At 39.8% G+C, this 13,719-nt stretch overlaps 1 protein-coding gene across 1 annotated transcript in view; it reads left to right on the forward strand.

Annotated features, from left to right (window-relative positions):
- Positions 1-13,719, forward strand: part of USH2A (usherin) — a 1,035,348-nt gene that overhangs the window by 738,744 nt on the left and 282,885 nt on the right. Inside the window, exon 49 of the mRNA XM_089684798.1 lies at positions 2,886-3,107. Within this exon, the coding sequence (XP_089540924.1) occupies positions 2,886-3,107 (222 nt within the window). The remainder of the gene's footprint in view (positions 1-2,885; positions 3,108-13,719) is intronic.

Genomic DNA, 13,719 nt, shown 5'->3' on the forward strand with positions numbered 1-13,719 from the left:
GAATTAGAGTGTGATGAGAATCATCCAATGTCAAAGAACAGACCAATATGATGGCAGACAGATCTGGATCTTAATGCATTGTAATGGTCCAGGTTGATCTGGTTCATAACTGAGAGAAGTAGCTGAAGCATGGACAGTATGCCGAAGGATAATTAACGTAACAAAATAGGTCTGCCATGTGCCCTGGGGTGCATTAGACCCTCTGTGTTGCCAGGGGCAACAGGCGACAACAGGCAGAACAGATGTTAGAGCAGCGTAAGCCCTCAGACAGATGGTCAGAGCAAATGATAGAAGCAGAGTCAGCTGGCTGATGGCCAGGTCAGGCGCAGACAAACAAATTCCAGGTTCTAGGCAGGTCAATGGAGCAAGAACTGGTAATGGCAAATGTAAAAGGTCATCGATCATGATAAGCACAAGTTGGGTATAAACACAGTTCAAACAATACACAGGAATAATCCAAGGCAAAGACAGTCAGATAGAAGTCACAGAGAGATAAACGTCTATCTGTGGCATGAGAAAAGTAACAAAAACCTGCTGATCAGGTGCAGGCGTGAAACTGTAGTCTTGCTTTAAAGTCGACTAATGAGAACCGGTGTGTACAGCACAGATCTGAGCTGCATTGCAGAGTAGTTACCAGCAGGCGCTGAAGGTTACAACATTGCAATCAGCACACAAGAGCACATAAATGTAGTACTGCCTTTCACCTCTCAGTAGCTTTTAATTTGCACTTACAAAGGAACCAACCATGCAGAACCACGCATCAAGCCAATTCTAGCCGCTAAGAGTTAACACCACATGGTGCTTATGCACAATGGTAGAAATGAGCAAATCTCTTTTGATGTAATTTTTAAGTATTTCATTCATTTTGCATAATCAAGGAACCCAAAATGAAAGTTGATAAGGTAATGATTATTTTTAGGTTCAGTAGTGTCAGTTGCAGTCCTGTCTTATCCCAATGCTGGTATGCTGGTATGAGAGCAAGTTGCTATAGCTGTCCCAAAATATACTATATTGCCAAAAGTATTGGGACGCCTGCCTTTACACGCACATGAACTTTAATGGCATCCCAATCTTAGTCCGTAGGGTCCAATATTGAGTTGGCCCACCCTTTGCAGCTATAACAGCTTCAACTCTTCTGGAAAAGCTGTCCACAAGGTTTAGGAGTGTGTCTATGGGAATGTTTGACCATTCTTCCAGAAGCGCATTTGTGAGCTCAGGCATTGATGTCGTACAAGAAGGCCTGGCTTGCCATCTGTGCTGTAATTCGTAAATTAAATTTCATAAAACGTGCTCTATCAGGTTGAGGTCAGGACTCTGTGCAGGCCAGTCAAGTTCCTCCACCCCAAACGTGCTCATCCACATCTTTATGGACCTTGCTTTGTGCACTGGTGCGCATTCATGTTGGAACAGGAAGGGGCAACCCCAAACTCTTCCCACAAAGTTGGGAACATGAAATTGTCCAAAATGTCTTGGTATGCTGACATCTTAAGAGTTCCCTTGACTGGAACTAAGGGGCCAAGCCCAACCCCTGAAAAACAACCCCACACCATGATCTCCCTCTACCAAACTTTATACTTTGCACAATGCAGTCAGGCAAGTACCGTTCTCCTGCCAAACCTAGGCATATCCATTGGATTGCCAGACAGAGAAGCGTGATTGGTCACTCCAGAGAACATGTCTCCACTGCTCTAGAGTCCAGTGGCAGTGTGCTTTACACTACTGCATCTGATGTTTTGCATTGCACTTGGTGATGTAAGGCTTGGATGCAGCTGCTCTGCCATGGAAACCCATTCCAGGAAGCTCTCTATGCACTGTTGTTGTGCTAATCTGAAGGCCACCCAAAGTTTGGAGGTCTTTAGCTATTGACTTTGCAGACAGTTGGCGACTTCTGCGCACTGTGCTCTTCAGCATGTGCTGACCCCGCTCTGTCATTTTACATGGCCTACCACTTCGTAGCTGAGTTGCTCCTGTTCCCAGTTGCTTCCATTTTGTTATAACGCCACTAACAGTTGACTGTGGAATATTTAGTAGCAAAGAAATTTCATGGATGGACTTATTGCACAGGTGGCAACCTACCACGGTACCATGCTTGAATTCACTGAGCTTCTGAGAGTGACCCATTCTTTCAAAAATGTTTGCAGATGCAGTCTGCATGCCTAGGTGCTTGATTTTATACACCTGTGGCCATGGAGGTGATTGGAACACCTGAATCCAATGATTTGGAGGGCTGACCCAATACTTTTGGCAATCAATCAAGACTGGCTTATGAAAGAGGATACATCCTGGAAACATGTTGCCACCGCTCTACATTTCACACAGTTCAGTCAGGAGAGCATACAGTAGTGGGGAATGCTGCTTCAGGTCAGCGGTGTTAGCAGGCTCTGCTGACCAGCTTGGGGATATCTCTCTTTTGCTTTACTATCTCTTACTGAGCCAAGTGCACTTCTGTGCAGTATTCATTTCTGATGGATACCAGTTGATATAACATTTTAAATGAATCCCACACTCCTGTTTATCTTCTTTTGCATGTGCTGAGGTGATCGGCCCAGATCCATACAAGGAGCTTGCAGGGACAATTATAAAGCCCATTGCTTATCACCATCATGATGGACATTACCTTTCATTTGTGAATGGACTTGCTGCTGTTACTCTTGTGCACTTGTAGTTTCATTTTTTTTTTAGCAAAACCTTTGATTGTATATAAACAAGACTTATAGATGTACAATAAATTTACAAATTGTAACTAGAAAAGACATTTCCATTTGGTAAATCAACCTCTGAAATATTTATATATTTTCATGGTAAGGACAATATTGTCCTCTTAAATAAGTTGATCACTAAATGTATGTGTATATAAAACATTTTACTTTGTATTTTTTGAACAGGCGATGTCTGCTGCTATGATAGAATTCACAATGAAATGTTGATTGGTGTAGGAGATTCTTGCTGTGGTGGGTATCCATATTCAGCGTCTGGAGCCCAGATGTGCTATGGAGAGGTCCTCTATGATGGCTACAACCAGCAGTGCTGTGGTGGTAAAACTGTGCCCCAAAACTCCATCTGCTGTGGTGACAAGGAGACAGGATCGATCTACAGGCAATCCAGAGGTTTGTACAGAAATTCTGCAGAATCATATGTAGAGGATGCCATACAGCATGGTGTGCTATAACCCAAAACAGGAAATCACAGTCTGAACTAATAAATATATAGCAAGAGGGAATCAGGGACGTTTTATGTAAAGCTGGCCATACACAATATGGTATATGTCTATCATTTGATTACCCCATCCCCCCTAACAGTATGGATGGACAAATCTGCAGTGCCAGCCATTATACTTTGACAGCCAACACCCACAGCTGTCAGAATACCTGAACAGCGTTTGCTTCTGATTTGATACATGTGCTGTTCAGCAGCAAATTTTCCACCTGGCTACTATGACAACAGCGATTGAAAATTTAACTTCTGGTGGGCCAACAGGGCTAATCATATAATGAATTTTGGATGATTCAGCAGAAATTGACTGAAATTCAATCTATGTATGGTTTATCAGAAGAAGACTGTGTTCTTTGTAATCCAACATCCTATGCCTTGACATATGCTTTAAGCAAAACCTTTTTCTTGAATCTTTTGCGAAGTTTCTTACCTGTAAATCCTGCCAGTAACAGCACTTCCTGTTGCAGGCTGTTGCAGGCTGACAGTATTAAGCCCTATTATGACCAGCTGGTCATGCACACTACTTTAGATGGCCGTTGGACTTCCTGTCTTGTCCAGAAGATAGGCAACCCAATAGCCAACTAAAGGAAGCGCACTCTAGTTGAATAATAAATTTCTGTCAGGTTTTTATTCCTAACACGAGAACAAACGAGGGTTGGATTCATATTACCTAAGGGTCACTGATATTGTCACTTAATTCCCTGGTTCCAGTTTGGCAGCACTCCATAAAATGAGGATACCCCTTAAAAACAGGGAAGTAATCCAGAGTTGAGGATCAACAAAATACAATCCAATGAGGGTGCCAAACAAGAGTCCAAGAGTCAAAGGTTTTATTGAAAAAAGGTATTCATAGAAACACGTTTCGGGGGCCAAACACACTCCCTCTTCATCAAGGCTTAATAATTTTGACTGTGCTGAGAGGGACTCAGTTAAGTAGATACCAAATTGATTTGCACTGTGATTTACTGCTTGGAACAGTTTCAGGAGGGCAGGTTAAACCAGTGTTAGTGAATGCAATAAAGTATTCTGGATTTCTCTGCTATGAATCAATTTTATCATTAGAAACCTTGGACTCTTGGGCAATTTTTTGGTGCTCTCATTGGACTGTAAGTTTTTATTCCTATCTGGTGCCTGAAGAGGGAGATTTTCCCATGTGGTTTCTATTTAGTTAATGAATGTCAGAACAAGAAACAAAGAGAAAGCTCCTCTTTGGGGGACACAGACAGCAATTACAGCTGCCTGCTTAGACTACCGCTGCCGTGTTTCAAGGGGCATGCTCTGAAGAAGAGGGCATGTTCCTCGAAACTTGTCAGCAGTAGTCTGATTAATGTGAGGACCCTGAGAGTTCCTGAAAGTTGCGGTTCCTGGGTTTTCTACTTATGCTTTCATTCCTTGACTTTTGTGAGTATATACTCACTTTATTTACAGTTGTGCTCAAAATTTTGCATACCCTGGCAGGAATCATGACATTTTGGCATTGATATTGAAAAGATTGACTGATCATGCCAAAAACTCTTTTATTTATGGATAGTGATCATATGAAGCCATTTATTATCATATTGTTGTTTGGCTCCTTTTTAAATCATAATGATAACATAAATCATGCAAATGGCCCTGATCAAAAGTTTACATACCCTGGAATGGTTGGCCTTGGTAAAGACACACAAGGTGACACATAGAGTTTCAAATGGCAATTAAAGGTTAATTTCCCACATCTGTGGCTTTTTAAATTGCAATTAGTGTCAGTGTATGAATAGTCAATGAGTTTGTTAGCTCTCACATGGATGCACTGTATAGGCTAGATACTGAGCCATGGGGAGCAAAAAAAGAACTGTCAAAAGACCTCCGTAACAAGGTATTGGAACTTTATAAAGATGGAAAAGGGTATAAAAAGATGTTCAAAGCCTTGAATATGCCAATCAGTACTGTTAAATCACTTATTAAGATGTGGAAAATTTAGGGATCTCTTTAGAGAGCCATGACTGCCAGAAAATTGTTCGGGATACAAGGATAAACCCACATATAACCTCAGGAAAAATACAGGCTGCTCTGGAAAAGACAGTGTGGTTATTTTGAAGGAGACCAATACGACAAAACAAAAATAAGCTGCATGGTTGAGTTGCCAGAAAGAAGCCTTTACTACTTAGACTTTGAACAACCTTGAACTACTGATAGGTCGAATCCAGTGCCTCTAATATATTGTACATATTTCAAATTTTTTGTATAAAGCTACATCTAAAAGTCAAATAAAAAGGATAATTTATTTTTTTTAGAATTGAAGGAATCGGCAGTGAAAGTTTAGTGAACATCTTCATAAATAAGAAAAAGTAATTGGTGATATTTAATTAAAATACATTTTTTGCTCATTGGCTTATTCTGATAATCAGAGTTGACCAGACGCTTCTCCTCACTTCATTTTTAAACACGTATTTGCCAAGCACGGCGTCCTTTAACAAAATAACATTGAATTGACTTTCTCACACCAAATCAAATCTCCTTTGTCCCAGTTCAGTTGTCTTTGTCAATATGTATTTTATAAATGGAGTGAATTAACAGATGCTGTTGGGAGGGAAGTGCAAGAGCAGCATTTCCATTTTAGTGCTCTCTCCGGGCGTAGGATGGGTTGTGTAGGAGCGGGATACAGGTGCCCGTGGGAGACGGAACATGCTTTGCATTCTGCCATATGAATGAACGCAGACAATCATGGCTATATATTCCCCATGTACTAACAGCTTTTACTACTGCTTATTTATAGCGACTGCTTGTCCTAGGCTAATATTCGCACAGCTTAGTGCGTTCTGGCTTATCCGTGGTGAGATTTATCATAGGGTTGGGACTATGTCACAGATCATAAAAGATTTCTGTCTTTATGGAAGAGATATGGGAATATTGTAGATTACCATTGACTAAAATCTCATATAAACTTTAGCATGTTAAAGTAATTTAAAAAGTTGTTTCCAAAAATGTTATATCCATAGCCTTCATTGAAATAATACCAGATGATCTTGCATCGAATGTCCTTGTTCTTGTTATAGGGTGACAATGCCCTGTCTCTGTTTTGTAATCGTTGACCTGTGTTGTAACACTGGCTTCCAATAGAGACCAGGGACACACATTGCACAGGCATTGTCTTTCATTGTCACCATCTGTAAGCCCATCCTGACAAATGCCAAGAAGCCTTTGTTAGACAGGAAGTGGCTGCAAAGAGGCTGCAAGAGGTCAGCAGTACTGAAATGTAACAAAGGATGAAAAGAAGGCAAAAACAATATTTTTAAAAAAATAAAGATTGTTTATGATACACAGTGCTTTAGGAAACTACATGCCATGCAAAGACAGAGTGTGCATGTGTTATTGCACGTTTCCGTGCATTCCAACATGTCGCACCTAGGACAACCCATTAACTTCAATGTGCTGCCCTACATGCGAGAAACATGCAAAAGCCCAAGCCTTTTTAAAATCATGCTGCACCAAATCATATGGTACTTTTTATTTATTTCAGGTAGTTATATAGTGCTGTCAATTTACACAGCACTTTACACATATATATTGTACATTCACATCAGTCCCTAACCCTCAAGGGGCGTACAATCTAAGGTCCCTAACTCACATTCATGGGCCAATTTAGACAGGACCAATTCACTTACCAGCATGTCTTTAGAGTGTGGGAGGAAACCAGAGTATCCGGAGGAAACCCACACAGGTACAGGGAGAACATGCAAACTCCAGGCAGGAAGTGCCGAGGCTGGGATTTGAACCAACGACCCTAGCACTGCCAGGCAGAAGTGCTAACCATTTAGCCACTGTGCTGCCCGGTACTTTGCTTGCATTAGCAAAATGTGTGGGGTTGCCATTAAAAATGAATGTCACCAATGAGCAGGGGCTACGTGTTTTTGTGCATTGCAGTAAAGCACATTATTTTGGGTGTGTTTCCTTAATGCACAAATATTGTTGTACCATTACAAATGGAGATCGGGGTTTGCGGAAAGTTGTATTAACAAGAAAGTCCCAGTGAGGCAGTATAGAGTCTGTTGAACACAACCAAACTGGCGGAAAACAACAAATAGTGAATTCTGTGAATGAATGATGTGGTCATGTGGGCAGAGCCCCGGATGGCTGTGTGGATTTCAAATACTGACAGCTGGTATGGGGATCTTCTCCCCATATTGATGTCACAGGGAGGGGGGATTGGGCAGCAGCAGTAACATGTTACATGTACCACCCTAAAAATGGGTGGAACATGTAACATGTTGCTAAAGGTTACCTTATCCTTTAAGATGAAGCAGTGGCAGAATTGTTGATTTTGAAAAATGTTATCACCTTATATGTTTATGTTGTCTTGTAGCATATCAGAGACAAATTGATCAGGGGAAATAAAAAAAAGGGAACAGTGTGTAGATCACTTATTGTCAAGAACAAAAGTTTTTCATTTTAAAGGATAAGTTCACCTTTCGGAACATGTTACATGTTACACTTACTGTATATTCAGGGTGTAACATGTAACATGTTACGACTGGACTGGCCCCGCTCCCCCCCACCCGGCCACATCACTATTCTGTGAATGGGAAAACTACAAATCCTACAAAATCCTAGCAGCCTTTGCGGATGTCGGCTTGTAGTTTTCAATTAACTACAAGAGCGCTCCAGAGCGCCGTGGTAGTTCATTGAGCCTTCTTGTCAGTAAGTATCTGCTTGCCCATACAGGATATATGAGCAAGCAGATATACTGATAGGTCAGTGGGAGACCTACATGGCACCAGCAATCTGCTGATCACTGGTGCAATGCTTTAGGGGCTCCACAAAAAAAAAAAAATAAATGCACAATTTTTTCACCTGCTTTTTCTGTTAAAAGGTGAACTTATCCTTTAGCATTAAAGAATATTTAAACCCAACATTTCATATTCCTGATATGTGCCTGCTGTACCATGTACTTGTATGAAAAAGTATCATGTTCTCTTTGTATGGCTTACTTTGTGTGAAATCCCTGGTGATCCTGCCGGTCCATCTGCTTTTTCATTAAAAACCGACCACTAGGCAGGAGAGCACAGTGTGGTCAGTTCTCTAGCTGTGCTGAGAACTCAGTGTGCTTCCTCCAATGATCAGACTTGTCCTGACATACCCCCCTCTGAACAGACGTTCCCTGGAAAGTTTAGTGTTCTGTTGTTTCTACTTCCTCACCTCTCTGTACTGCTGAGAACAGAGGGTATGTGATCATTTATTAAAAATGGGTATTTATAATGTTTTTTATATGTGTACACAAATGTTTTGCCTTTTATTTCTATTTTAAACTGAATGGGTTGTTTAACAAGGTGAGGGCTTGCATACACATTATGGACCCATTTACAGCTATGCATTGCAGTGCCTGGTGGTAACGCACAATAGCGCACCATGAATTTGTGCATTGTTATTCATTTTCAATGTACCTTCAATGCACATATGAGGCAGTGCACCACAGGGCAGGGTAACATGCTGCTCTTACTTAAAAATGGTCTGTTTTATAGGTCTGCCGTGGTGCAATGGCAGCCTACTTAAATGAATAGGCTGCCTTAATACAAAGCATGCTTATGCAAGACATACCATCACACCTGCTCTTTGTCAATGCATTGAGGTGCTTCTCATTGTGATTGGTACCCCACTGCACTGTACAATAGAGTGCAATGCATAATTTAGCACAACAAACATATAGTGCATTATGGTGTGCTGCCTTTTGATAAAAGGGTCATCTGTTGGGGTACACGTTCGCAGCCCATTCATAATGAAAGGGCTGCCTTAAAGTGGTACAACACCACAGGTTTTTAAAACAAATGCCTTCTAATACAATAATCAAACATTCCCTAGTGCTTTTTTGTTTTATATGTGTGCAGAAACATTGCAGTTTTTGCTGCTCACGCTGCTGGCTCCTGGTCATGCAGCTGTTTTCCTGAACTTTCAGATAGAGGGGCCCTGCACGTGCATAGAGAAGCAGGGACAGCACAGGCTCCAATCACTCATTTGGAGGAAAGGGAAGCAGATTGCAACTATCAGTTGGTATGGATGCAAAAAGAATTCTCTGTGTTGCCAATCAGGAGTGTGTGCAAAATGTGGCTACATGGGACTCTGTAAGGACACGAGCCACCCAGAGACAGCAAGCAGGGAAGGCGGCATATAGAAAAAGAGAATTTAAAGCAAACTAATTCTTATTCCTTATGCACACTTGACGTTTTTACAGCGGCTGTTTTTGGCTTTTGGCGTTTTTTTCTACAGTTAGTAAACCCCCCAGCATGTTATCCTATGTGTCCATACACACAGACTGTAATCAACGTTTTTTGGCTGGAAAAAAACCCCCAGGACTAGTAGGATTATAGAGGAGTTTGTTAGCTGTACAAATGCTCTAACGCTGTACACCGCGGTAAAATACGGTAAAACGCTGTAAACCAGCTTTTTTGGATGTTTTTTGACCAAAAAATTTTTCTTGGTAAAAAGAAAACGCTAAAAAACGCAAATGAGGAAAATCACAGGATAACTCAGCTAAACACGGCAAAACACTGTTAAACGCTAATGCAAAAACGCTAAATAAAGCTGAAAAACTCACTTTTTTAACGTGACTACACAGCTAACGTTAGCAGCGTTATCAAAATGTCCCGTGTGCATGAGGACCTAAGCTGGTGATACACTATTAGGTTTTTAGAAAAACATTCATACAAAAACTCTCCAGTACATTCGATGATCTGGCGAATGATATTCGAAGATACTTAAACAAATAGTTTGCTTTTAACATTCGATTTTGGACTGATTAGACTTTCCCCAAAGAAAATAGCCTTCACTTGCAGAAACTTGTTCCTTCAAGAAAAGTTTTCTATCCTGCACCTTTGAATTTTCTTGTCACTGCCGTTGAAAACGACTGTTGATGTGACCCCACTAACCATTAGGAAAATAAGCGAACATTTTTAAAAAAGAAAATTTTCAAATTAAGTTTTCTATTAGTGTATGGCCAGGTTTACAAAGAAAAACAGAGATTCAAAAATGGTAAGTGCTGAGGTCTCCAGGGCTATCTGATCTTTTTTTCTTTTGAATAGGGTTTAATAACACTTTAATGCAATGCACATTTGCAGAAATAAAAACGCATGCAGTGGATTGCTTTAGTGTGAACAGGCCCCTTGGTGAACTTTTTTTTCTATTTTACCTGCTAGTGCTTCATGTGAAAATAAAAGGTTTATTGTTACAAAATTTCTACGATGACAAAAAAGCGATGAAATCTCCCGTTTGTTTCTAGTGATTATCTTTTCTGTATTGTAGGAAGTGGTCAGTAATTTTTAGATGTTACATAAAACATAGGAAATAGATACATGTTAAAAAACTGTGCAGAACACGCATTAAGCATTTCCTCGGGTCGTGGTGAAAATGTCCGCCATAATGAAAGTTCTATTTAAAAACAAGACACATCGCAGATCCCTGCTATGACTTGCTTTATGGCACCAGACAGTATCATTGAAATTTCAGTACACCTAATAATTTTTATTAGCCTTAAATTCATTGCTCACGTTAATTTCCCTAATTCACAGACTCAAATGCTTCTAATGGATTCGCAGAGAGCTGCAATTCGGTGTAAACTTCTTCCACAACTAATAGCCAATTTAATTTGACATTAGCACAATTGTTTTATTACCGGCTGCACCTAAGAAAAAAAAAAAAAAGATTTCAGCAATAAGGGGATGGATTGCATTGTCTCCCTTCTCGGTAATGTGCAGTGGATTGTGAGCGTGGTGAAATCCTCTAACTGGCTGAAAGCTTACTACTGGACTTTTTCTTAGTGACTAATGAAGCTTCTCTTCCATGTGCTCATCTTTATTGGACAAAGAGCAATTTCAGATGATTTGAGGGATGATATTGAAATATTACTGGAAATGATTTTTATCTAGCATTAAAGAGGTTCTCCGCTTAATATAAAAATGCCAGATTTCCAGTTTAGAGCCCAGCAGTGTGAGGCTTACTTATAATGGGAGGCAGATACTTCTGTCTAACTATATCCAAATATAGCGCCATGCAATATAATAACAATGAGCAAATAAATTATACCATGTACTGAAATTAAAATATCAATATCAAAATATTATTTCAAAGCAATACATAAATAAATAAATGATTGTGATTTCAGCAAGTCCCAAGTGTCTGTATTATCTTGCAACCGTATATATTATGATATAATGTTCATTCATTAACAGCGATGTCCGATATTCCCAATTCTTTGCTGCGTTTATGTTTTATCAATATTTCACCATGTGTATCCATTCACCAGAATACCTACAGTATGCTCTCACTTTAAATTCTGACCAAATATCAGGTCTTATGTACTTGTTCTTTAAAGTGGGGTTTCCTATGCCATGATTACTATGCTTTTCTCCACCTTACTGATGTTCTCAATCCACCTCCATCTTCAGTATTCACACGATAAATCAGGATAATTCACTCAAAAAATAATATAATATATAGTGCTCTCCATATGATAAACTAAATTTTTATTAAAAAATATTATACTCATCCTAATTTGTGTGTTAACACTGGTGCAAGATCCAGGCATATAACCAAGACAGGAAAGACAAAACAGAGGGCGCACAGGCCTAGTGCATTACCATAAAAAATGTTTAATAAAAAATAAAGTAGGTGTTGTACAACAGTTGGCTCTGAGGAAGAGGCAAGTCCTCGAATCAAGAAAATGATGAGTTGTTATCAGAAAATGTATAGAGGAAAAATCTCCCTATGAGGACATTTATTCTGGTGAGAAAACTATCCTAAACTTCAGCTTTAAGGCATAGGACATCACAGATGTTTGGATGTCCAAACTCCCTATTGCGGACTGTTATTCAGTGCGGTGTTGACCCAGCTGTTCTTTATGATGTGCCTTGACTATATTGTCGTTTGTGAGTACAACACCTACTTTATTTTTTATTAAACATTTTTTATGGTAATGCACTAGGCCTGTGCGCCCTCTGTTTTGTCTTTCCTCATTCAGTATATTTGGATTTCCCCGGTCCATTTGAGGGCAGCAAGGTGTGCATGTTCCAGGACATTCTTAATGTGGTTGTAGCCTGCATCGAGTCCATCCCCAAGCGCAGGAGCATTTGTGTTTGCTGGTTCTTTATATAACCAAGACAACCTCCAACAAAATGTACAACTGCACACTTCCGGATTTGCAGCGTGATGTCACCGGATCCTCCTGGTGCATCACTAGATCACGTGACTTCATGTCACAACACAGTAGGATACTGCTGTCTACTGTTATACTCTGCAGGGTTACTTTACCAAGTAACCTGTATTTTGTGGGCCCATTAAAAAAATGCAGGCAGTGGGTTGGAGTCTGTGATGTCCTATGCCTTAAAGCTGAAGTTTAGGACATTTTATTACCAAAAATAATAAATTAACATCAGCGCTTAACAGCAAATCTACAAGTCTATGTCTACCAAAGTTCTAATTAATGGTTTCTTTCCTCAACATAATATAGCATAAAAAACATACACTTCCTTGCAGCTCTTTCCAGACCTGGAAATCCTCAAAAAACTATAAATGAAACAAAAAGTGCACTGACAAAGTATAAAGACATACTTCTCATATAATTTCCATAAAGAACATCTCATCAACCAATGAATACACTCATCCATCCATTAGGGCTTCATTCAAAGACCAACCTCTAATATACTTGCTAACTTTTTTCGTGGCGGCACTTCTTCATTTTTTTGATGAAGAGGAACTGCCTTGAAACACAGTAGTATATTAGAGCATGGTATTCCAATGAAGCACTAATGGACAGATAATTTCCCTTTTATTTATGTCCTGTACATCCATTAGGAAGTGGGAAATGCCCTTTTAGACAGTTGTCACCGTATTGCTCTCCGTATAATAAACTCAATTTAAAAAAATAAATATTAAACTCAACTTAATTTGTGCCCTAACACTGGTGCACATCAATATCCCTGCATATAGCCAAGACAACCTCCAACAAAATGTCCGACCGCACACTTCTGGTTTTGCAGTGTGACATCACCAGCTCCTCCCAACGTGTTGTGTCACTAGATCACATGACTTCACGTCACAACACAGGAGGATACTGTTGTCTACTGTTATACTCTGCAGGTTTACTCTACCCAGCAACCTGTATTTTTGGCCCATTTAAAAATGCAGGCAGTGGGATGGAGTCTGTGATGTCCTATGCCTTAAAGCTGAAGTTTAGGATAGTTTTCTCACCAGAATAAATGTCCTCATAGGGAGATTTTTCCTCTATACATTTTCTGATAACAACTCATCATTTTCTTGATTTTAGTCACCAAGACAAATTGAGAGAAAGAATTTCCCTTGTGAGGATACAGATAGCAATAAACAAAACAACAGGGGTTCTAACTCTTCCCTAATCTATCCAAAATGTAAAAACAAAATGTTTTGGCTTTAGATACACTTTAAACACAGGTTTACAATGTCATAGGAAACAAAGGTAACTACTTAACCACTGTGTCAAAGAATTATACCTGGTTGTCAGAA

The sequence above is a fragment of the Staurois parvus genome, unplaced genomic scaffold (genome assembly GCF_062004578.1).
Source record: "Staurois parvus isolate SC_StPar_1 unplaced genomic scaffold, SC_StPar_1.0 ptg000357l, whole genome shotgun sequence".
NCBI classification, from domain to species: domain Eukaryota; kingdom Metazoa; phylum Chordata; class Amphibia; order Anura; family Ranidae; genus Staurois; species Staurois parvus.